Source organism: Schistocerca serialis, chromosome 1, assembly GCF_023864345.2.
Source record: "Schistocerca serialis cubense isolate TAMUIC-IGC-003099 chromosome 1, iqSchSeri2.2, whole genome shotgun sequence".
NCBI classification, from domain to species: Eukaryota; Metazoa; Arthropoda; class Insecta; order Orthoptera; family Acrididae; genus Schistocerca; species Schistocerca serialis.
Window position 1 is genome coordinate 377,139,123 of NC_064638.1, and position 24,631 is coordinate 377,163,753.

The window sequence follows — 24,631 nt, forward strand, 5'->3', positions numbered from 1 at the left end:
AGAGTGCCTTGTTTTGTAAAAGTTTTTAAACCTACTAGAAATACATATTGAGTTATTCTTGTTTATCAAGATGGTAAGAGAAGCAGCACTTAGAGATTAAACCACAAATAAAACAGACAAATTGGGGAAAATTGTCTAAAACAGTGCTCCAGTTCATTTGCTAGGACATATCTTAAAGATTATGAACTACTCAGGCTGCAGTTCCCCAGCAACAAAAGATAAACTAGAACTGTGTTATTAACAAAAGATAAATGAATTATAAAGTCAGTCTTCTGAGATAAGACAATTATAGTCCTTTTACTAGAAAATAGATAGTAGTCAAGCCACAATGGAGTATTTGTTAAGATAAATCTTCTTAGTTTTGAAATTGGACTTGAGTAATTCTTTTTATTTTTTAATACTATACAACACTGAAACTTGCTTTCATTACAGCTCCACCAACTAAAGACATATTTGTGATTCAAAAGGAGGCACCCAATGCTGCAACAATCAGGTTGGAAACAGTACCTGATACAGCCTCCTCAGAAGAGACAACACATTCACCAGGACATAAGCACCATGCTCACATGGTAAGTGTGGGTCGCAAAATTATTTGTTATAAATGTTTATGCTATGCAACACTGAATAAGACTTTGTAATTATTTTTGAGATTGTTTATGTTCTATATTTCCTGAAAGTCTCACACACATACATGCAGGAGTTGGACAAAGACATGGAAACACCACAAAAAATGCTAGCTTTAACATAGGTTGTACTGTTGTATTTCACCACAAACAGCACCTTGCAAGTGTCAGTCATGGGCAAAACAGTGTCCTTTGTAGATCTTATAATTAAATTTTCCCCAAGACATTTAAGTCTCATCTTTATCTATGACAATGATGGAAGCTGAAGAAATGAATTAAAATTTGTGCTGCAGCTAGGACTCAAAACCCAGGTCTCCTTGCTTACTAGGCCGAAATGCTGACCATTGCACCACTGAAGCATTGGGATGAACATTGTTGCATGGACTACCCAAGTCAAGTGCCCTTCCCAACACAAAATTCAACTCTTATCTTCAGCTTATTTTCCCCCTAAATTGTCACTATTGCCTGGGCTCCCTGGTATTGAAATAGCAAGATCTATAAGATCACATGAGGTACAGGACTTCCCCTCTATGTCCAACACTGCGGTGCTATTCCAAAGCCAGAGAGCCCTGGCAATTGTGACAATTTAGGGCGAAAATAAGCTGAAGATAAGAGTTGAATTTTGTGTTGGGAAGGGCACTTGACTTGGGTAGTCCTTGCAACAATGTTGGCCATAGTGCTACGGTGGTGTAATGGTCAGCATTTCTGCCTAATAAGTAACAAGACCTGGGTTTGAGTCTCAGTTGGAGCACAAATTTTAATTCATTTTTTCAGTTTCCATCATTATCATAGTGTCCCTTGTAGTTGCGAGTGCATCATGTCAGAGCTAACTGACTTCAAATGTTGACAAAATGTTGGTGCTCATATGGTGGGTGCTTCCCTAGCCAAGGTAGATGAAGTGCTTGGTGTTTCAAGAGGCACCATATTGAAGATTCATACCACATACTGCGGAATAGGATAAGTCAATGCAGACATAGTGTGTGTTGTGTGATCATGACAGACATTCACTGAAGAGGATTCTGACAAAAAAATATGAGGTTGACAGCTGTAAAAATCATTGTACACACACGCACAACGGTGTGTTGTGGTGGTGTAATGGTTAGCATTTCTGCCTAGCAAGCAAGAAGACCTGGGTTCGAGTCCTGATCACAGCACAAATTTTAACTCATTTCTTCTAGTTTGATCATTATCGTAGACAATAAAGAGACTTAAATGTCTCAGGGAAACATTTAATTATAAGATCAATAAAACGAGGTCATTTGGCCAGATGAGTCTTGTTTCATACTGATTCCAACCTCTGGCTAAGTTTACTTGCCCATTCAGTGATGATTTGGACAGCCGTATCATATTATTCCATAGGTTCCATTGTTACCTTGCGAGGTCACATTAAAGCCACCAATTATGTGAACACTTTGGGTGATCCGGTCCATCCCATGACACAATGGTTGTTACCCCAATGGTGATGCTGCGTTCCAAGGCAGCAGGGCCCCTGTTCACACAGCTCATATCACACAGGACTGGTTTTGTGAGCATGAGGATAAATTGGTGCATCTCACCTGGTAACTACAGTTATTGGACAGCAATATCATTGAGTCTTTGTGGTCTGCTTTGGAGAGAAGGTGCATGACCACAATCCATCTCCAGCATTGTTACCTGACTTTCCACTATTTTGCAGGAAGAATTGTATAAGATCCCCTTGAAAGCCCTACAGAACTTGTATCCATCCACTCGGAGATGACTGGAAGCTGATTTGAATGGCAATCTTTCTTACACTGTATTAGGCATGGTAATGTGTTCTGTTCTGCTGTTTCCATATTTTTATGCACCCTCTGAGTTTATGTAAATAGATTTCATTTTGTAATTTTACTATCAGTGTATTTTTATAGACTATCAGGGTTGCCACAAGTTCTGGAAATCAGGGAATTTCAAATGTTTTAGGGAAATTATGGAAATATCAGAGACATTTGACAAAAAACACTGGAAAAATATTGTTTTTGTCTCAGTAGATGAAATGGTTTATTTATACTGAGATGTCATACATCGTCACTGGTTGGGTGCAGCTCAATATGCCCGCTGCTTCCTTACTCCCTCTTTCCTACTGCTTCACTCCTTCCTACCTCTCCCCTCAGTTTGCAGTCAGCCACCACTATTTGCTGCTAGCCTAGCAGCTGCCAAAAAAGAGGCAGGTAGGCATGAGGTGTTGTTAGTTTGGATCTGATTCTGAGAGATTGTCGGCACAGCAGCCAGAGATGGTGGTCATACATCAATGAGTTGTGTCTGACTGATTGTGTGAATGTGTGTGTGCTCTCATTTTCTGACAAAGGCTATAGGCAAAAATTTAATTCTGAGAGCGTGATTGTCTTCTTTATGTGCCTGTCTGCAGCTCATCGATCATCTATACAGTGAGTTGATACCTATCCTTATTATAATTGATTCTCAAAGTATTTGTGCAAGTTATCTGCTGCATGGATTCATCACCACAGTCTCATTTCATTAAAATGGTGTCTGTAACAAGTGAATAGCTGTCCACATGAGTGGATTTCCATGACAGGCCACAATAGCAGGCCATTTCTGCAGGTATCTCTAACAGATAGGGCCTGCCGATCTGAAGCCCATTGTTTCCACTAATGTGCAGGCCCTGCCAATGGAATCTACTCTCACTAATCTGTCCGCGGGCTGGCTCTGTTTGTGTGTGGCATAATGCAATAGATTTTCATGGTTTATCCATGGACCCAGGATTGCGGTGCTCCTCGGAAGGCCAGAAGCCATGGGGGATGGATTTCAGGTATTGAGACTGTCTCACCAAAGTGCATTGTACAGTGCAGCTTCTTATAAATATTTTATTTATTTAATACGTTTTGGCACTTCGAAAGTAGTTTATATATTAGAAGATGTAGACAATAAGAAGAAGAAAATTGTGGCAGTCACTGGTGGTTTCTATGCTGTGTTCTCATATATTTCTTGTAAGAAACATCACACAATACCTGTAAAATAATAGACATAACACAGCAGGTAATAACCAACAATAACTAACATAGTAGAACCAACATTTTATTGGTGGTCAGCTATAGTGCTGGTTTACACAACTGTTCCCTGCCTTATACTCTTCTTTCAAGAGGTCTAATTTCTTATGAGGTTATTTCTGAAAATAGTGAAGGTATTTCAAATACGTCTTATGACTGCAAAGAAATATTGTTTTGTCACCAAATGTGTTTCATTTTATTGAAATAAAATAAGGACAGTGTTTTTAATGAAACACGTAGACCATTCGACTTGCTTTCTCCATCTAAAAACAATTCATTACGAAAGATGTTAATGTTAGCCATTAAGATTTTTGTGCAAACAAGGGAGAAATACAGAAGTCCTTACACTTTTTTTTTATCTCAAAATTTGTCAGGGAAAAATGCTAAAATTTGTCTGGAAATCAGGGAAATATCAGGGAATTTCACTTGGAGAAACTTGTGACAACCCTGAATAGTCACTGCAACTATTCCACAGTTGTTTCACATGCATGTATTTGTTTACACAATTTCACATTATTAGTCATCCTATATAATAGCACTAGTAGAAGTCAATTACCATTATTTCACAAGGCTCACTGTTCTCACACAGATACTGAATATTTAAAAAACTGAATCATTTCACATGACTGTCTATAAAATGAAAATAATAACCATTTTCTTCATTTATTTCAGTCTTTCTACTACCACTGTCTTCTGAAAAAGCTGGATTGGGTAAGAAAATGTACTAAATTCTTTATATTAAATAAACTGATTGAGAAAATTTTTGATCTTTTTTCAGTAGACTGACTGACACCTAAAAAGTTAGGTTCTAAAAGTATAGTCAATATTATTACAAAAACATGCAATTTAACTTATGTTCCCCACATTTATTATGTGTCCCTGTGGCATTACTGTACCAAAAAGCAAAATGTGAGACTGTTTAAAAAACTCCTTCATCAGTCTGAAGCCATACTAAAAATGATTAGTAAGAATACACAAAAGCATTTCTTACAATTTTAGTATAATCAAATTATCCTTCAAGAGATGTTTTATCTTGTTACACTTACACAGTATTCATGAAATAAAATATATTATTTTTGATAATGTACAGTTTAAATTGTTGTGTTTGGAAGATTCATTGAAATTGAAACAATTAGTAGAGTTACTCGTAATGAAACAATATGACAGCTACAATTTACAGCATCATGCTGGAAATTCTTAAATTACTTTTCTTTCATTCTGTAACTGAGGAATAACAGCCCTGTGCCAAATATCTTGACAGTCCTTGCCAATGGAGTAATGCCTTTTTCTGCCATATAACTATTTGCTCAGTACAGTAACTTAATACAGCATGAGGCAATGTCATTACAAATTTTCACCTTGTCTTCTTATAACATATGTATACTGAAACAGTTTAATTTTAGCAAACTCACATTTGTCATATATAATGCAAGTCAGTTTTATTATAAATAGCTATGACCTTACAGGATTTTAAAAGCATGTGATGAGTGTATCCGGGCTAGAGACATACATAATCGGACAGTTTTACAGTATTTATATTGTTTCCAAGCTACTTTATTTGCTTCTTTTCCTCTGGATATTATCTCGTATCTATTGTTGGGGTTTAGAAAATAATTCTATACTATATTTATGAAACCTTTGTTATTTTTCGTTCATAGTATCTTCATTGTTCTCTTATTTGCTAACTGTTCATTACATACAAATATAAATTCTTTCTTTCTAGATTTAACTTCAAGATTGTGATATTATTTGCTTACTTTATACACTCATATTTGCACACAAACTGGCATGATTCCGTGCTGTTTAGCTATGAATTGCATCATCTGAATTCCCTAAACATCCAAGTCTAGGCTAACTATGTGAAGACAAATTATTGCATTATATTCATCATTTATGACACTGTTCAACACTGTGTGTGCCTACGAACAGGCCAAAGTAGACATTAGTGTTATATTATGAGCCACTGGTACAAAAATGAATAACCCTCCTATCTAGCACTTATTTCTCTACATGTGTAGGCCCACAGTCCAAAAATTAAAACTCATTTTTGATTTTCTGGGTATAGACCTATATTCAGTCACTGTACAGCACCACCCTTGTTATTTATTTGAAACACAGAGTATAATGACTTACAGACTCAGACTCTTTTGTAAAGCCACTAAAGATTATAGAAGATTAAAGAACTTACTTAACTAGTACTTACCTTCCCCCCCCCCCCCCCCCTCCACCCTCCATGAACCATGGACCTTGCCATTGGTGGAGGGGCTTGCATGCCTGAGTGATACAGATAGCCATACCGTAGGTGCAATGACAATGGAGGGGTATCTGTTGAGAGGCCAACAAACGTGTGGTTCCTGAAGAGGGGCAGCAGCCTTTTCAGTAGTTGTGAGGACAACAGTCTGGATGATTGACTGATCTGGCCTTGTAACACTAACCAAAACAGCCTTTGCTGTGCTGGTACTGCAAACGGCTCAAAGCAAGAGGAAACTACAGCCATCATTTTTCTCAAGGACATGCAGCTTTACTGTATGGTTAAATGATGATGGTGTCCTCTTGGGTAAAATATTTCGGAGGTAAAATAGTCCCCCATTCGGATCTCCGGGCATGGACTACTCAGGAGGACGTTGTTAGGAGAAAGAAAACTGGCATTCTATGGATCAGAGCGTGGAATGTCAGACACCTTAATGCGGCAGGTAGGTTAGAAAATTTGAAAAGGGAAATGGATAGGTTAAAGTTAGATATAGTGGGAATTAGTGAAGTTTGATGGCAGGAGGAACAAGACTTCTGGTCAGGTGAATACAGGGTTATTAATACAAAATCAAATAGGGGTAATGCATGAGTAGGTTTAATAATGAATAAAAAAATAGGAGTGCGGGAAGCTACTACAAACAGAGTAGTGAATGCATTATTGTGGACAAAATAGATACGAAGCCCACCCCTACCACAGTAGTACAAGTTTATATGCCAACTCCCTCTGTAGATGACGAAGAGATTGATGGAATGTATGATGAGATAAAAGAAATTATTCAGGTATGGAAGGGAGATGAAAATTTAATAGTCATGGGAGACTGGAACTCGATAGTAGGAAAAGGAAGAGAAGGAAATGTAGTAGGTGAATATGGAATGGGAGTAAGGAATGAAAGAGGAAGCCGTCTGGTAGAATTTTGCACAGAGCATAACTTAATTATAGCTAACACCTGGTTCAAAAATCATGAAAGAAGATTGTATGCATGGAAGAAGCCTGGAGATACTGGAAGGTCTCAGATAGATTATATAATGGTAAGACAGAGATTCAGGAACCAGGTTTTAAATTGCAAGACATTTCCAGGGGCAGATGTGGACTCTGACCACAATCTATTGGTTATGAACTGTAGATTAAAACTGAGGAGGCTGCAAAAAGGTGAGAATGCAAGGAGAGGGGACCTGGGTAAACTGAAAGAACCAGAGGTTGTAGAGAGCTTCAGGGAGAGCATTAGAGAATGACTGACAAGAATGGGGGAAAGAAATATAGTAGAAGAAGAATGGGTAGCTTTGAGAGAGGAAATAGTGAAGGTAGCAGAGGATCAAGTAGGTAAAAAGACGAGGGCTAGTAGAAATCCTTGGGTACCAGAGGAGATATTGAATTTAATTGATGAAAGGAGAAAATACAAAAATGCAATGAATGAAGCAGGTAAAAAGGAATACAAATGTCTCAAAAATGAGACCAACAGGAAGTGCAAAATGGCTAAGCAGGGATGGCTAGATGACAAATGTAAGTATGTGGAGGTGCATATCACTAAAGATAGATACTACCTACAGGAAAATTAAAGAGACCTTTGGAGAAAAGAGAACCACTTACATGATTATCAAGAACTCAGATGGAAACCCAGTTCTAAGCAAAGAAGGGAAAGCAGAAAGGTGGAAGGAATATATAGAGGGTCTATACAAGGGCGATGTTCTTGAGGACAATATTATAGAAATGGAAGAGAATGTAGATGAAGATGAAATAGGAGATATGATTCTGCGTGAAGAGACTGACAGAGTACTGAAAGACCTAAGTCGAAACAACGCCCCGGGATTAGACAACATTTCATTAGAACTACTGACAGCCTTGGGAGAGCCAGGCCTAACAAAACTCTACCATCTAGTGAGCAAGATGTATGAGACAGGCAAAATACCTTCAGACTTCAAGAAGAATATAATAATTCCAATCCCAAAGAAAGCAGGGGTTGACAGATGTGAAAATTACCAAACTATCAGTTTAATAAGCTACGGCTGCAAAATACTAACATGAATTCCTTACAGACGAAACTGGTAGAAGCCGACCTCGGGGAAGACCAGTTTGGATTCCGTAGAAATGTTGGAACACGTGAGGCAATACTGACCCTACGGCTTATCTTAGAAAATAGATTAAAGAAAGGCAAACCTACGTTTATAGCATTTGTAGACTTAGAGAAGGCTTTTGACAATGTTGACTGGAATACCCTCTTTCAAATTCTGAAAGTGGCAGGGGTCAAATATAGGGAGTGAAAGGCTATTTACAATTTATACAGAAACCAGATGGCAGTTATAAGACTCGAGGGGCAAGAAAGGTAAGCAGTGGTTGGGAAGGGAGTGAGACAGGGTTGTAGCCTATCCCCGATGTTATTCAATCTGTATATTGAGCAAGTAGTAAAGGAAACAAAAGAAAAATTTAGAGTTGGAACTAAAATCCATGGAAAAGAAATAAAATCTTTGAGGTTTGCCGATGACATTGTAATTCTATCAGAGACAGCAAAGGACCTGGAAGAGCAGCTGAACAGAAGGGACAGTGTCTTGAAAGGCAGATATGAGATGAACATCAACAAAAGCAAAATGAAGATAATGGAATGTAGTTGAATTAAATCAGGTTATGCTGAGGGAATTAGATTAGGAAATGAGACACTTAAAGTAGTAAATGAGTTTTGCTATTTGGGGAGCAAAATAACTGATGATGGTCAAAGTAGAGGAGATATAAAATGTAGACTGGCAATGGCAAGGAAAGCCTTTCTGAAGAAGAGAAATTTGTTAACATTGAGTCTAGATTTAAGTGTCAGGAAGTTGTATTTGAAAGTATTTGTGTGTAGTGTAGCCATGTATGGAAGTGAAACGTGGACGATAAATATTTTAGACAAGAAGACAATAGAAGCTTTTGAAATGTGGTGCTACAGAAGAATTCTGAAGATTAGATGGGTAGATCACATAACTAATGAGGAGGTATTGAATAGAATTGGGGAGAAGAGAAATTTGTGGTACAACTTGACTAGAAGAAGGGATTGGTTGGTAGGGCATATTCTGAGGCATCAAGGGATCACCAATTTAGTATTGGAGGACAGTGTGGAGGATAAAAATCGTAGAGGGAGACTAAGAGATGAATACACTAAACAGATTCAGAAGGATGTAGGTTGCAGTAGGTACTGGGAGATGAAGAAGCTTGCACAGGACAGGGTAGCACGGAGAGCTGCATCAAACCAGTCTCTGGACTGAAGACCACAACAACAACATACCTTCCCTCGCACTCTGAGCAGTGATCAGCAATCTAGTTTCTTTAATTAATTTTTAAAATCAATAATCATCAAACTGCAATTTTTATACACAAGTCCAGTATGCCAATTGCAACAAATTGTATGTCGACATGGCACAAAAGAGATAAATTAAAATTAAGGAAAGGTAATTAAACACATCAAAATTATAAATACCAGTAATTTAATTATATATGAGAGGACTAAAGGAAGTAGGAGCACATAAGAAAAGAAGTAATTTTTTACTGCAAAAATATCAAATAGGAAAAAAAGAAGACTTATGATAGATTGAGTGGAGGTGAGAACTAAGAAAGAATGAAGAAGAAACAAGGAACATGCTGTTCAAATGATAACCAAGAGAAGATATAAAGGCACAAATATTGGCATAAACATTTCCCAATTCAATAGTACTCAAGTGCAGTAAAAAAATTACATTTGTGACAACACAGCACTGTTGTTTAATATTCAGAACTGCAATTGTTTATTCCTTATATCTAAATATATAAATCAGGTACATTTTAATTTATTACTTCATTGCTGCTAACTCTACTCACAGTACAATTTGCATGCAGTAGCCACACATCCTGCTGAATGTACCTGCACAATTGCATCATTGTAAAACACATAGTTCAAGAGATGTGATGTCATGAACACTGAGATGGGTGAAAAAATGTCATATGAAGTTTTTCTGTAATTACCCTTTACACCTAAATCACTCCTATAGTTGAGTTAACTATAGGCAGTGCTTCTGACAGCTTTCACTCGCAAAGCACAAATTGCTCTAGGCGAGGACAATAACCATCTATAGAGCTATGGAGATGTGTTGCCATAGAATGTTTACAAAATCATGTTGTGGTCACTTAAAGCAGCTGCACTTATACATTTGTACATAATGTATATTTCTTTGTATGACTGTTTCATAATTTCAAAGGTGTTTTCACGAATACATGGAAATGAAATTTTTTCAGTATTATGCTACAAACTCCGTTCATTTTTTTTTTCCATTTATAATATAAAACTGCAAAAATGAATACCTGAGCACTTCCAGGTTTGTCTGCTAGTGTTCATTATAAATCTAAAACTGTTGTCATACACTGAAGCGCCAAAGAAACCGGTACACCTGCCTAACACCAAGTAGGGCCCCCGTGAACATGCAGAAGTGTCGCAAAACAATGTGACATGGACTCTACTAATGTATGAAGTAGTGCTGGAGGGAATTGACACCATGAATCCTGCAGGGCTGTCCATAAATCCATAAGAGTATGAGGGGTTAGAGATCTCTTCTGAACAGCACATTGCAAGGCATCCCAGATATTCTCATTAATGTCCATGTCTGGGGAGTCTGGTGGCCAGAGGAAGTGTTTAAACTCAGAAGAGTGTTCCTGTAGCCACTCTTTAGAAATTCTGGATGAGTGTGATGTCATATTGTCCTGCTGGAATTGCCCAAGTCTGCCGGATTGCACAATGGAGATGAATGCATGCAGGTGATCAGACAGGATGCTTACATATGTGTTACCTCTCAGAGTCATATCTAGACTATCAGAGATCCCATGTCACTCCAGCTGCACTTCATGAGGTTGTCTCCATACCTGTACATGTCCATCTGTTTGATACAATTTGAAATGAGACTTGTCTGACCAGGCAACACGTTTCCAGCCATCAACAGTCCCATGCTGGTGTTGACGGGCCCAGGTGAGGCGTAAAGCTTTGTGTCATGCAGTCATCAATGTTACATTAGTGTGCCTTTGGCTCCGAAAGCCAATATCGATCATGTTTCGTCAAATGGTTTGCATGCTGACACTTGTTGATGGCTCAGCATTGAAATCTGCACCAATTTTCAAGAGGGTTGCACTTATGTCATGTTGAACAATTCTCTTCAGTCGTCATTGGTCCCTTTCTTGCAGGATCTTTTTCCGGCTGCAGTGGTGTCAGAGATTTGATGTTTTACTGATTCCTGATATTCACAGTACACTCATGAAATGGTTGTATGGGGAAAATCCCCACTTCATCACTACCTTGGAGATGTGTGTCCCATTGCTCATTCACCAACTATAACACCATGTTCAAACTCACTTAAATCTTGAAAATCTGCCATTTTCCCAGCAGTAACCAATCTAACTGTGCCAGATGTTATTTGTCTTCTGTAGGCATTGGCAACTGCTGCACCATATTGTGTCTGTTTACATATCTCTTTATTTGAATGTGCATGCCTATACCAGTTTCTTTGGTGCTTCAGTGTATGAACGGAGATGAATTTTGGAAACTTGTATTTATGGGTCCATTCAAAAATTCTATGTCAAGTTTGAAAAGAAAATTAAGCAGTCATGGAAGTCAAACTTGTTGTGGTAATTCACAATTTGTATGTGACTTGATTTTTAAGCAAAAATAGTTTTCATGCCTTTTTAACAATAAAAGAAAGAAAACCAGAAAAAATAAGCAAACATCTCTGCAACTGTTTTGTGATCACCCGTCATCTGTAAAAATTTCATGGAAGTTGGACCTGTTAGTTTCCAAAATGTCTATGTTGGCACCATCTCAGTTTTCCAGTAGTGCCTTTACAACTATTTTGTATAAATTTTCCTCTTTGCCCCAGCAGCAAAAACATAAATCTACAAGTTTATATCAGCCACAAACTGCAGTGCTCAATTGCAGAGGTGTAATAAACAATAGTATTGGGACTAGTCCACTACGCATGTAAGAAGGCAGGTGGTGGGAAGATGCAAAGAGGCAAAGAGATGTGTACCACGTGTTACAGCTGCCAACTGTGTTATCCTGGTGCGAGTAGTTTTGAGTGTAGGTTAAACATTTGGAGATAATTTTTGTGTTCGTGAGCATTTCATGGTGGCTATCTTATTATTATACAGTTCATTCAGACTGACAACAAGGTAATGTAAATCACATTATACAAAGAATACTTTCCAACCATCAGTTCCATATGTATTTTTCAAGAGAGTATCAGAAACAGAAAAGAATTCCAGTGTATGGCTCATGTCCTACAGTTTCCAGCTAACATGAGAAACCAGCAGTATAATATTGTGTGGAAGTAAGAGATGAAGTGATACAGAGACCATACAAACGTCATCAAAAACTTACTCGTCTCTCCATACTTAACATAGCACTTACTCATTTTAATTATTCCATACTACTTCTGCGACAGAAGGTCAGGGTTATGTTCCAGTGCCAAAATTAATTTTCATTGCTGACTGGTGAGGGGAAAATGTGCAAAACTGTACTACATTCAAAAACACTGGAATGTGAAAGTTGTGGTGGACATATAGGTGGCTATTATGGCGAGTGTACCAACACTCTTGCATGTCTTCAGCAAAGGATTCATCACAAGGGACAAATGTTCTACTGATGTAATGAAGGTTATGTTTGAATTTCCATACTGCAGTATGTCATAACTTAATCTTCATAGATGATAATGTCAGTGAAAACATAGCTGTTTGGAGAGTGAGGACATCAGACAAATCAAATAATCTACATTCTGCTGGTTCTGAATCATGTGGAACAGGCGTGGTGTTATCTAGTAAGGTACATTGCAAAGGTGATTCCACCAACTGGAGCCCCCACATTTAATTTAATTTATTTACCTTTAGCTAACACCATACAGCTAGCTCATATTTCCATAAAATGTGAAGGTATTGATAGAAAATTAATGTTAGAATATTTGTTTGTTTGCACACATACAGACATACACATTGTAGACAGAACATACATAGTTACAGATAGACCAGTACCACATAATAATTCTAAAATCAAACATTACAGAACCCTTGGAAGCTCAAATCAAAACAAGGGAATATTAGAAGAACATATTTACAGAACCTGCAAACACCATTATGAGGCATGTCCCAGAAAGTTCCAAATCATGCATGCATTGCTATCCAAAGTAGTTACATTTGCTGTTCATCTTCTGGAGTGTTGATAATTCATGTCCTTATTAAGCATCAAACCTGGTACATTTTCTTCTTCTTGCTCCCCTGTGTCTGTGTATGGTGGGAAATGCCTACTGTATTTTGTGAACTGAGTCAACGTATTCTGTGTAGAACTTAATCTCATCTCTTGTTGTGCCAGTATCCAAGTTGATGAAATCCAGCAACACAAAATAAGATTATTCCTTACAAGGGAACCTCCCCATCGCACCCCCCTCAGATTTAGTTACAGTGGATAGGCCTTGAAAAACTGAACACAGATCAATCGAGAAAACAGGAAGAAGTTGTGTGGAACTATGAAGAAAATAAGCAAAACATACAAACTGAGTAGTCCATGTGCAAGATAGGCAAAATTAAGGATAATGTGAGTTCAGGAGCGCAGTGGTCCCATGGTTAGCGTGAGCAGCTGCGGAACGAAGGGCCCTTGGTTCAATTCCCTCCCTCAAGTGAAAAGTTCAATTTCTTTATTTTTGCAAAGTTATGATCTGTCCGTTCGTTCATTGACATCTCTGTTCACTGTAATAAGTTTAGTGTCTGTGTTTTGCGACCGCACCGCAAAACCGTGCGATTAGTAGATGAAAGGACGTGCCTCTCCAATGGGAACTGAAAACATTTGATCGGAAGGTCATAGGTCAACCGATTCCTCCACAGGAAAACACGTCTGATATATTCTATGTGCGTCACACGACAGGTATATGTTGTCAACCCACCTAACTTGTACACAAGGCAAATGGGTAAAAAGATTCTTCTACCTTGCCCGATTTAGGTTTTTTTGTGCATGTGATAATCACTCCCAAAAAAGTGATGAAAACATAAAGTTTGTCACATAAACTGCAACAAATGAATGCAACAGTTTCACAGTCGCACAGTTTTCCCTGTGCTCTGTCAAAACATATGTTTTTAACATTTTCAAATTTTTCTGTGTGTAGACCGTCAAATCCTGCATATGTCCAAGCAAATCTGAACATGTCCTGGAATTCTGGAGAGCGAAGTTGATTATGTGTGAGTACCTGAACTTTGATAATTGACACACGATCACATAAACAATACTGCTCTTTGTACCTGTGCAACTTTGCAAAATAGTTGTCTGAAAATAAAAAATTAAACTTCTCACAAGAGGCAAGACTTGAACGAAGGACCTCTCGTTTTGCAGCTGCTCATGCTAACCACAGGACCAAGGCACTCCTGAGATCACACTATCCTTGATATTGCCTATCTTGCACATGGACTACTCAGTTTGATATATTTTGCTTATTTTTTTCATAGTTCCACACAACTTCTTCCTGTTTTCTCGATTGATCTGTGTTCAGTTTTTCAAGGCCTATCCACTGTGCCAACTTATAACTAAATCTGAGGGGGGTGTGATGGGGAGGTTCCCTTGTTAGCAACTTCAGCATTGTAATCAGTTATGACCTAGACCAATGTAGAACATAGCTATTCATTGCAGGTGGAGATTGTTTGCAGATAATAGAGTTGTTTACATAGATACTTTGTGTGATATCCAGGAAGATGTCCAGAAAACTAATATTTGATGCAGCTACCAGTACTTGTAACATAAGGAAAGACAATGTGATTTTCATAAATAGGCCAAATTTACTAGTACTTTTAGCTGTATCATTTGCAGTCACTCACCGGAATCAATTGTACCATGTAAAAACTTTAGCTTTGGGTAACTTGTGTGAAACTGTAGTTTCCCCATGGAAGGAGTAAATTACACTGTGCCCTAATGATCCATCCATGAATATATATTTACTGTCTGGTATTATAATCATTTTGGAACCTCTGGAGACACTATAAATCCTCAAAAAATCTGCTTAGTTTGTGATGGATCTACTTTCTTAGCACAAGAATATTATGGAGATGTTCAGTTAATGTAAATGTCATGTCTCACAAGAGATATATCATACATCATATGATCTGATATGGCTATCTGGATTTAGCATTTCCACAGTTTCTTTAAACTAATTAACATGACTGTCAGGTTGGTTTCTTTGATAAGAACTTGGTCATTTTCCTTCGTTATTGTTATCCAATTTAAGGTATCCCTTTTTGTCAACAGGTTCTTGAATCCAAATTTTCCTTCATTTATTCATTCATTCATTCATTCATTCTTCATGTGAAAAACTTCCTATAAAATTCTAGGCCTCTCTCTTTGAACAATATTACAAAAACATATTTATCCTCCATACAAATACATTGTGCAAGGGCCACAGTGATATAAATAAAATAGATACTGAAGCATATAATAGTAATTTTTCTCATACAGCAATGGAATAAAAAGAAGCATGAGCAATAAAAATACCACTAACTGTTTGTCATACAATATGTCAGGAATTGTGAAGCTAAATAATACGTGTACATCAGAAAATTGGCTAAATGTAATGAAACTTTCATTATTATGTTGTTTCATCTTTTAATTTTTTTTCTGTTGTCCTCTCTATTGCATTCAGTGGAGAGCTATTTTTAAGTATAATAAAAGAAAAGTTATTTTCTGAAAAACAGTAAGAGTAACAAACAACTATATCTTCAAAAAGTTAAAATGACTGAAAAATGTATAAATACATTCATGAAATTAGAGAAATAATGTGGCATTTGCAAAAATATGCTTCCCATCAACTGTATAATAATGCACCTATGCAGTTTATAAATTCTCTTAAATAAAATTAATATCATTTTTCAAAGTTCCAAAATATATCTATTTCAGCTTAATGAAGCTGAGGTTCCCAGCAAGTCTAAGATAGAAGCATGGTTAGCAACAAATGTAACAGATGCAACACAAAGAGAGCAGACAAAGCAACGAGTAAACCACTGTCTTTCTGAATCGAAAGATGAAACTGAAGGTACTGAAAGTAGCACTGAAAGTACTGAGGAAACTGAGAAAAGCACAGAATCATCTTCTAAGATGCAAGGTAAGCAAATAAGCCATATATGTCATAAATGGCTAGGTTGTTTGTATATGTGATAAACATATCATTATCACATAAACATTTTAAAGAGGTGTTCTTTCAGAGTAAATCAAACCCAAAAATGTAGTTCCCACTTGTGCAGGCCTCTTCACCCACAATCTGCTAAGAAATTCAAATTCATCTGAATTCAAAAGAAAGTAAAAAACATTTCATGTTAACCACTTCCAATGTATCACTTAGATCCTGGCTGGCTGTATATTTTGAAAATTGCCAAACTGTTCGTAAGAACTCCCACTGTTAACTAGATCTAGGATACTTCTTACCTGTTTATACTTTAGCTGTGATTTTCATACAAAACACCAATTTTTCTTTTGTTGTGACATAAATCAAACATTAAAAACAATGTAAGATGTACTTTAGGTTAGATGAAAACATTTGTTTCATATTGTTGTTGTTGTTGTGGTCTTCAGTCCTGAGACTGGTTTGATGCAGCTCTCCATGCTACTCTATCCTGTGCAAGCTTCTTCATCTCCCAGTACCTACTGCAACCTACATCCTTCTGAATCTGCTTAGTGTATTCATCTCTTGGTCTCCCTCTACGATTTTTACCCTCGACGCTGCCCTCCAATACTAAATTGGTGATCCCTTGATGCCTCAGAACATGTCCTACCAACCGATCCCTTCTTCTGGTCAAGTTGTGCCACAAACTTCTCTTCTCCCCAATCCTATTCAATACTTCCTCATTAGTTACGTTATCTACCCATCTAATCTTCAGCATTCTTCTGTAGCACCACATTTCGAAAGCTTCTATTCTCTTCTTGTCCAAACTAGTTATCGTCCATGTTTCACTTCCATACATGGCTACACTCCATACAAATACTTTCAGAAATGACTTCCTGACACTTAAATCTATACTCGATGTTAACAAATTTCTCTTCTTCAGAAACGCTTTCCTTGCCATTGCCAGCCTACATTTTATATCCTCTCTACTTCGACCATCATCAGTTATTTTGCTCCCCAAATAGCAAAACTCCTTTACTACTTTAAGTGCCTCATTTCCTAATCTAATTCCCTCAGCATCACCCGACTTAATTAGACTACATTCCATTATCCTTGTTTTGCTTTTGTTGATGTTCATCTTATATCCTCCTTTCAAGACACTGTCCAATCCATTCAACTGCTCTTCCAAGTCCTTTGCTGTCTCTGACATAATTACAATGTCATCGGCGAACATCAAAGTTTTTATTTCTTCTCCATGAATTTTAATACCTACTCCGAATTTTTCTTTTGTTTCCTTTACTGCTTGCTCAATATACAGATTGAACAACATCGGGGAGAGGCTACAACCCTGTCTTACTCCCTTCCCAACCACTGCTTCCCTTTCATGTCCCTCGACTCTTATAACTGCCATCTGGTTTCTGTACAAATTGTAAATAGCCTTTCGCTCCCTGTATTTTACCCCTGCCACCTTTAGAATTTGAAAGAGAGTATTCCAGTCAACATTGTCAAAAGCTTTCTCTAAGTCTACAAATGCTAGAAACGTAGGTTTGCCTTTCCTTAATCTTTCTTCTAAGATAAGTCGTAAGGTCAGTATTGCCTCACGTGTTCCAGTGTTTCTACGGAATCCAAACTGATCTTCCCCGAGGTTGGCTTCTACTAGTTTTTCCATTCGTCTGTAAAGAATTCGTGTTAGTATTTTGCAGCTGTGACTTATTAAGCTGATAGTTCGGTAATTTTCACATCTGTCAACACCTGCTTTCTTTGGGATTGGAATTATTATATTCTTCTTGAAGTCTGAGGGTATTTCGCCTGTTTCATACATCTTGCTCACCAGATGGTAGAGTTTTGTCAGGACTGGCTCTCCCAAGGCCGTCAGTAGTTCCAATGGAATATTGTCTACTCCGGGGGCCTTGTTTCGACTCAGGTCTTTCAGTGCTCTGTCAAACTCTTCACGCAGTATCGTATCTCCCATTTCATCTTCATCTACATCCTCTTCCATTTCCATAATATTGTCCTCAAGTACATCGCCCTTGTATAGACCCTCTATATACTCCTTCCACCTTTCTGCTTTCCCTTCTTTGCTTAGAACTGGGTTTCCATCTGAGCTCTTGATATTCATACAAGTCGTTCTCTTATCTCCAAAGGTCTCTTTAATTTTCCTGTAGGCGGTATCTATCTTACCCCTAGTGAGATAGGCCTCTACATCCTTACATTTGTCCTCTAGCCATCCCTGCTTAGCCATTTTGCACTTCCTGTCGATCTCATTTTTGAGACGTTTGTATTCCTTTTTGCCTGTTTCACTTACTGCATTTTTATATTTTCTCCTTTCATCAATTAAATTCAATATTTCTTCTGTTACCCAAGGATTTCTACTAGCCCTCGTCTTTTTACCTACTTGATCCTCTGCTGCCTTCACTACTTCATCCCTCAAAGCTACCCATTCTTCTTCTACTGTATTTATTTCCCCCATTCCTGTCAATTGCTCCCTTATGCTCTCCCTGAACCTCTGTACAACCTCTGGTTCTTTTAGTTTATCCAGGTCCCATCTCCTTAAATTCCCACCTTTTTGCAGTTTCTTCAGTTTTAATCTACAGGTCATAACCAATAGATTGTGGTCAGAGTCCACATCTGCCCCTGGAAATGTCTTACAATTTAAAACCTGGTTCCTAAATCTCTGTCTTACCATTATATAATCTATCTGATACCTTTTAGTATCTCCAGGGTTCTTCCATGTATACAACCTTCTTTCATGATTCTTAAACCAAGTGTTAGTTATGATTATGTTGTGCTCTGTGCAAAATTCTACCAGGCGGCTTCCTCTTTCATTTCTGTCCCCCAATCCATATTCACCTGCTATGTTTCCTTCTCTCCCTTTTCCTACACTCGAATTCCAGTCACCCATGACTATTAAATTTTCGTCTCCCTTCACAATCTGAATAATTTCTTTTATTTCATCATACATTTCTTCAATTTCTTCGTCATCTGCAGAGCTAGTTGGCATATAAACTTGTACTACTGTAGTAGGTGTGGGCTTCGTATCTATCTTGGCCACAATAATGCGTTCATTATGCTGTTTGTAGTAGCTTACCCGCATTCCTATTTTCCTATTCATTATTAAACCTACTCCTGCATTACCCCTATTTGATTTTGTGTTTATAACCCTGTAGTCACCTGACCAGAAGTCTTGTTCCTCCTGCCACCGAACTTCACTAATTCCCACTATATCTAACTTCAACCTATCCATTTCCCTTTTTAAATTTTCTAACCTACCTGCCCGATTAAGGGATCTGACATTCCACGCTCCGATCCGTAGAACGCCAGTTTTCTTTCTCCTGATAACGACATCCTCTTGAGTAGTCCCCGCCCGGAGATCCGAATGGGGGACTATTTTACCTCCGGAATATTTTACCCAAGAGGACGCCATCATCATGTAATCATACAGTAAAGCTGCATGCCCTCGGGAAAAATTACGGCTGTAGTTTCCCCTTGCTTTCAGCCGTTCGCAGCACCAGCACAGCAAGGCCGTTTTGGTTATTGTTACAAGGCCAGATCAGTCAATCATCCAGACTGTTGCCCTTGCAACTACTGAAAAGGCTGCTGCCCCTCTTCAGGAACCACACGTTTGTCTGGCCTCTCAACAGATACCCCTCCGTTGTGGTTGCACCTACGGTACGGCTATCTGTATCGCTGAGGCACGCAAGCCTCCCCACCAACGGCAAGGTCCATGGTTCATAAAAGTTTAAGTAAAAACAAAGGATGTATGCAAGCACTAATAAGTAAGAACTTTGTTGACTCAAGTAAATCAAACTGGTGAATGTCTGTCATAGCAATGTTTATTATCAGTAACTTCAAACTGGTGAATGTCTGTCGTAGCAATGTCCATTATCAGTAACTGGTACACTACTGATGAGTCTCATATTCTACATTGCTCACATTTTCGTGACATGATGAGTGTATGCATTTGCGCATACAGTATATTTAGGTGGTGGTTAGTGTTTAACGTCCCGTCGACAACGAGGTCATTAGAGACGGAGTGCAAGCTCGGGTTAGGGAAGGATTGGGAAGGAAATCGGCTGTGCCCTTTCAAAGGAACCATCCCGGCATTTGCCTGAAACGATTTAGGGAAATCACGGAAAACCTAAATCAGGATGGCCGGAGACGGGATTGAACCATCGTCCTCCCGAATGTGAGTCTAGTGTGCTAACCACTGTGCCACCTTGCTCGGTTACAGTATATTTATTATGAATATTTCAGTCTGCAGCAGACTGTACAATGCTGTGAACCTTCCTAAAGTATTAAAACTGTGTAATTTTCAGAAAAAAAAACTGACAGAAATGAAGCTTGAATGCAAGTCATGAGTTGTGCTTGTTTTGCTCAGCTGGTAACAATAGTTCCCACCAAAGGCAAGATTCTAGGCTTGAATCCAGACACAAATACTTGTAGTCTCCCAGAAAGTTTTGTATCAATTGTTTGTTCCAAATAATTCATTTTGATTAAGTAAACAAACACTGTTTTTTGCCTTATTTCACAAATTTTATTATAGTTACTGCACAACCCGGGTTTCAGGTTACAAGTCCATTTTGAAGTGCATTACTCACTTACTCACTTAAAAATTCATTTTGAGTTACACAACCAATAGTTTGTGATAAAACTGTATTTATCTGTGGCATACATATCATCCAGTAAAATCACAGTTCAGTCTGTGTAACTCAACTAACATTAGAATATGCAGTTTTGAACATACTTCACGAGCTAAATCACAGTTCAGTTTAAGTATGTGTTATCATTGTCTTTGAGCATTTATTTTTCTTAACAGTTTATTTCACTGTCACAATGTATTAATTGCTCATCTGTGCTAATTACCAGCAACTGTCCACAAGGTGCTTAGCAGTGGATCATAAGAAAGCCCTCACTTCAGTACACATTAAGCTAATAAGTCTTATATAATAATATTAATACAAAGTTAATCTGCATGATAAGTATCAATTTCATTCCAAACAAATCTCTAGTCTTATGGTATCTGGATAACTGTTGTTCTAAAATAAATATCAGTGTGATTACTCACTTATTAGCAGGAGATAAAGAGTAGCAATTTCATGTTATATGTCTTTAACCATTAGCAGGAGATAAAGAGTAGCTGTTTCAAGTTACATGCTTTGACAATGCAGCTAATGCAAATAAAATATTCATTTAGCAATAATGAGTAGTAAGAATATGGTATAGAGCAGGTAACAAAGCATCTCACAAAAGTCTTTTCAAACATCTTGTAATTCTTACACCCAATTCTCTGAATATCAAATCCTTTGTGGTAATTGTTACTTATTTGTTATAATACAAGTAATAAAACTCCCTTTAAGGTGAATAGTGACTTACAAAGTGATAATTGTTATAACTTCAAGATGAACAAATATATTTCAGGGAAGACACAATACATGAAAGTCACCGAACAAGTAAGCAGAGTAAGACGTGTGTACATTTTAACAGTCAAATCATAGCTGAGTCCAAGTCTAGCAGCCGCTGGCTGGCTGGCTGCTTAGGTATTGCTGCTGCTGCATGGCTGGCAGACAGCGCCGCATGTAGAGGACGCACATAACTGGGTGGCGGCACTTTGAAAGATCGGCGAGTCACAACACTTTTCCCCCCTTTGAATTTTTTGCACAGGTCTTGATGGAGGTGGCCTGTAGATTGCTAACGTCCATAGGTGTTGTTTGACTGGCCGTAAAGTCTCAAGGAGGAGGCTTCCTGTACGGACGGAAGTGTCCCCGATGATAACAGGTCGAGATGACAGGAGACGTGGGGGTCAAATCTGCTGGGGCTCCGTGCACCAATCTGCCCATTGCGGCAAGTCCGGTTGTTGTAACAGGAGACAGGGGCAATGCGTCCACGTCCGTAGGAGAAGGAGGCAAGTAGAGTTGCTCCAACAGATGATGGTCATCTGGCTCCTGCATGGGCACGTCTCCTGGTGGCGTCAGTTCTTGTGCTGGCACCGATATGATGGTGAGAGGACTGCGTTGTGAGTAACGAGAGATTCCAGTATCCCGAGCATCAGGTAGAGCTGAAGGTGGTGAAGCAGCATCTGGAACAGGCATTGCCGGGACACGAGGCCAACTGGTCCAAATGACACACTGCAACACCCGTGTCCATCTGGATTTCTTACAGGCGTTGGCCATGGTGTCGTAAGATGCGGCCAGGACTCCATTTTGGCCGCCTGCCATATCCCCGTACCCATACAAAGTCATCAGCAGTGAACCAGCCAAGCGAAGGCACACGTGGCCATGAGGTGGAAGGCCACAGAAGATGAAGTAGTGTGTGGGCTGCCGGCCATGTAAGAGCTCAGCCGGGCTGTGGTCGCCCATGGGGGTGAGGGGGTGAGATGGTAAGAAGCCAGAAATTGGAGAAGTGCATCACCAGCATCAGAAGAAGTCAGGAATTTCCTCATCTGAGCCTTAAATGTGCGGACCAGTCGTAAAGCCTCACCCTTTGACTGTGGATGGAACGGAGGGGCTGTGACATGTATGACACTGTGACAGGCACAAAAATCCGCAAAATCGGAAGAGGCAAATTGCGGACCATTATCAGTAACAAGAGTAGAGGGAAGGCCTTCCAAAGTGAAAATGCCAGCTAGAGCATTGGTGGTTGCCGCGGTGGTGGGCGACGTGCAACAGACAATGAAAGGAAAGTTAGAGTAGGCGTCAATAACGAGAAGCCAATAAGTACCTAAAAAAGGTCTCGCGAAGTCAGCATGAATACGCTCCCAGGGCTTCTCAGGCGAAGGCCACAGTGACAGAGATGATTTCAGGGCGGCGGCCTGTGACGCACAAGGGAAGCAGGCTGCGACCATGTGTGCGATTTCAGAGTCGATGCCGGGCCAGTACACATGACAGGATGCTAGAGATTTTGTGCGAGAGACACCCCAGTGCCCTTGGTGAAGGAGGCGCAAGACCAAAGCACGCAAAGACGCAGGTACCACAACACGCGGCGAAGCATTTTAGATGGAAAGGAGGATAGCACCATCCCTAGGCATGAGGCGGTAACGCAAAGCGTAGTAGTTCCACAATGGATCAGAAGTCTTAGTGGACAGATGATCTGGCCAACCCTTCTGAATACAGCGTAAAACCCAGGAGAGGGTAGAGTCAGAACCCGTAGCAGCCGCCAGCCAGTCCCTGGTGATGGGGAACCCGTCCACAACCCGCTGCTCGGCAACATCCAGGTGGAAACAAAAAAGTTCGTCCCTATCAAATGCCAGATCAGGACCCATGGGAAGGCAAGACAGTGCATCAGCATTCGCATGTTGAGCCATCAGCCAGAAATGAATCTCATAATTGAAACGAGACAAGCAAAGAGCCCAACACTGGAGGCGGTGTGCACCCTTGTCGGGAAGAGATGTTGATGGATGAAACAAGGAATCAAGTGGTTTGTCATCCATAACAAGATGAAATTTGGATCCATAGAGAAAAATACCAAACTTATGAAGAGCATAAATAATGGCCAAGGCTCCTTTTTCAATTTGAGAATACTTTTGTTGGGCATCCGTGAGCGTTTTGGAGGCATAAGCAATAGGTTGTTCAGAACTGTCAGGAAAATGGTGCGTAAGGACTGCACCGACTCCATATTGAGAGGCGTCCATGGCAAGAACAAGATGTTGGCCAGGTTGATAAGTAGCCAGGCACGGGGCCTGGTTCAGCATAGTCTTCAATTTCTGGAAAGCCACATTGCATGACGCGGACCAGTGGAAAGGCACATTTTTATGCAACAGGCGATGCAACGGCTGAGCCACCGAAGCAGCAGTGGGTTTGAGTGTGATATGAGCTTCAAAGTCATTTGCACGGCCTAACCCAGGAGAAAAAAGGGACGAAAATGTCGTTAACAAGGAATCCAATTGAGCATAAGGAATAGCATCACAGACGATATTTACAGAGTCATCTATGGAGAACCCAAAAACGCGAAAGGCATCAAAACCAAAAAGATTCTCTGCGTTACTATGGTCGACCACAAATATGGGAACAGTGCGAATGACAGATTTGTAAGATACCTCAGCATCAGATTGTCCCAAGAGAGAAATCTTCTGTTTATTGTAAGTCCGTAATTGCCTAGTGACAGGTGACAGGATTGGAGAACCCAACTGAAGATATGTCCGAGAATTGATGATAGTGGCAGCAGAACCAGTATCCACCTGCATGCGAACATCTCGACCAAGTATTTGGACAGTGAGGAATAACTTCCCTGAAAGGGAAAAAGTACAGTTGGCAGACAACACAGAATCAGAATCAGCGTCATGTTCATGAACATCATGTATGCGGTCAGATTTGCAAGCGAATGACACATAACTTTTTTTTTTATGCATTTGTGACACACGGCCCAAAGTTGTGGACAATCTTCTCGTGAATGTTTCGTAAAACACCGCGGACATGAAGGAAGTTGCCGTGGGTTTTGCTGCAGTTTCTTAGAGGTTTGTTTACAGTTAGGCCGAGGCTGCGCTTGGGAGCGTACTGCGTCCACATCGGCTGGCGGGGACACGCCACACGCTTCGTCAACATCGCACAGAGGTTGTATTTCCCCAACATCGCCCCATGCCTCTATTTGCGTTCCAGCGGCATGAGAAATTTCAAAAGACTGAGCAATGGA

General features: G+C 39.4%; 1 protein-coding gene across 1 annotated transcript in view; it reads left to right on the forward strand.

Annotated features, from left to right (window-relative positions):
* The window catches only part of LOC126470892 (uncharacterized), a 124,439-nt gene that overhangs the window by 92,509 nt on the left and 7,299 nt on the right, over positions 1 to 24,631 (forward strand). Inside the window, exons 5-7 of the mRNA XM_050098920.1 lie at positions 433 to 569; positions 4,319 to 4,357; positions 15,805 to 16,009. Of these exons, the coding sequence (XP_049954877.1) occupies positions 433 to 569; positions 4,319 to 4,357; positions 15,805 to 16,009 (381 nt within the window). The remainder of the gene's footprint in view (positions 1 to 432; positions 570 to 4,318; positions 4,358 to 15,804; positions 16,010 to 24,631) is intronic.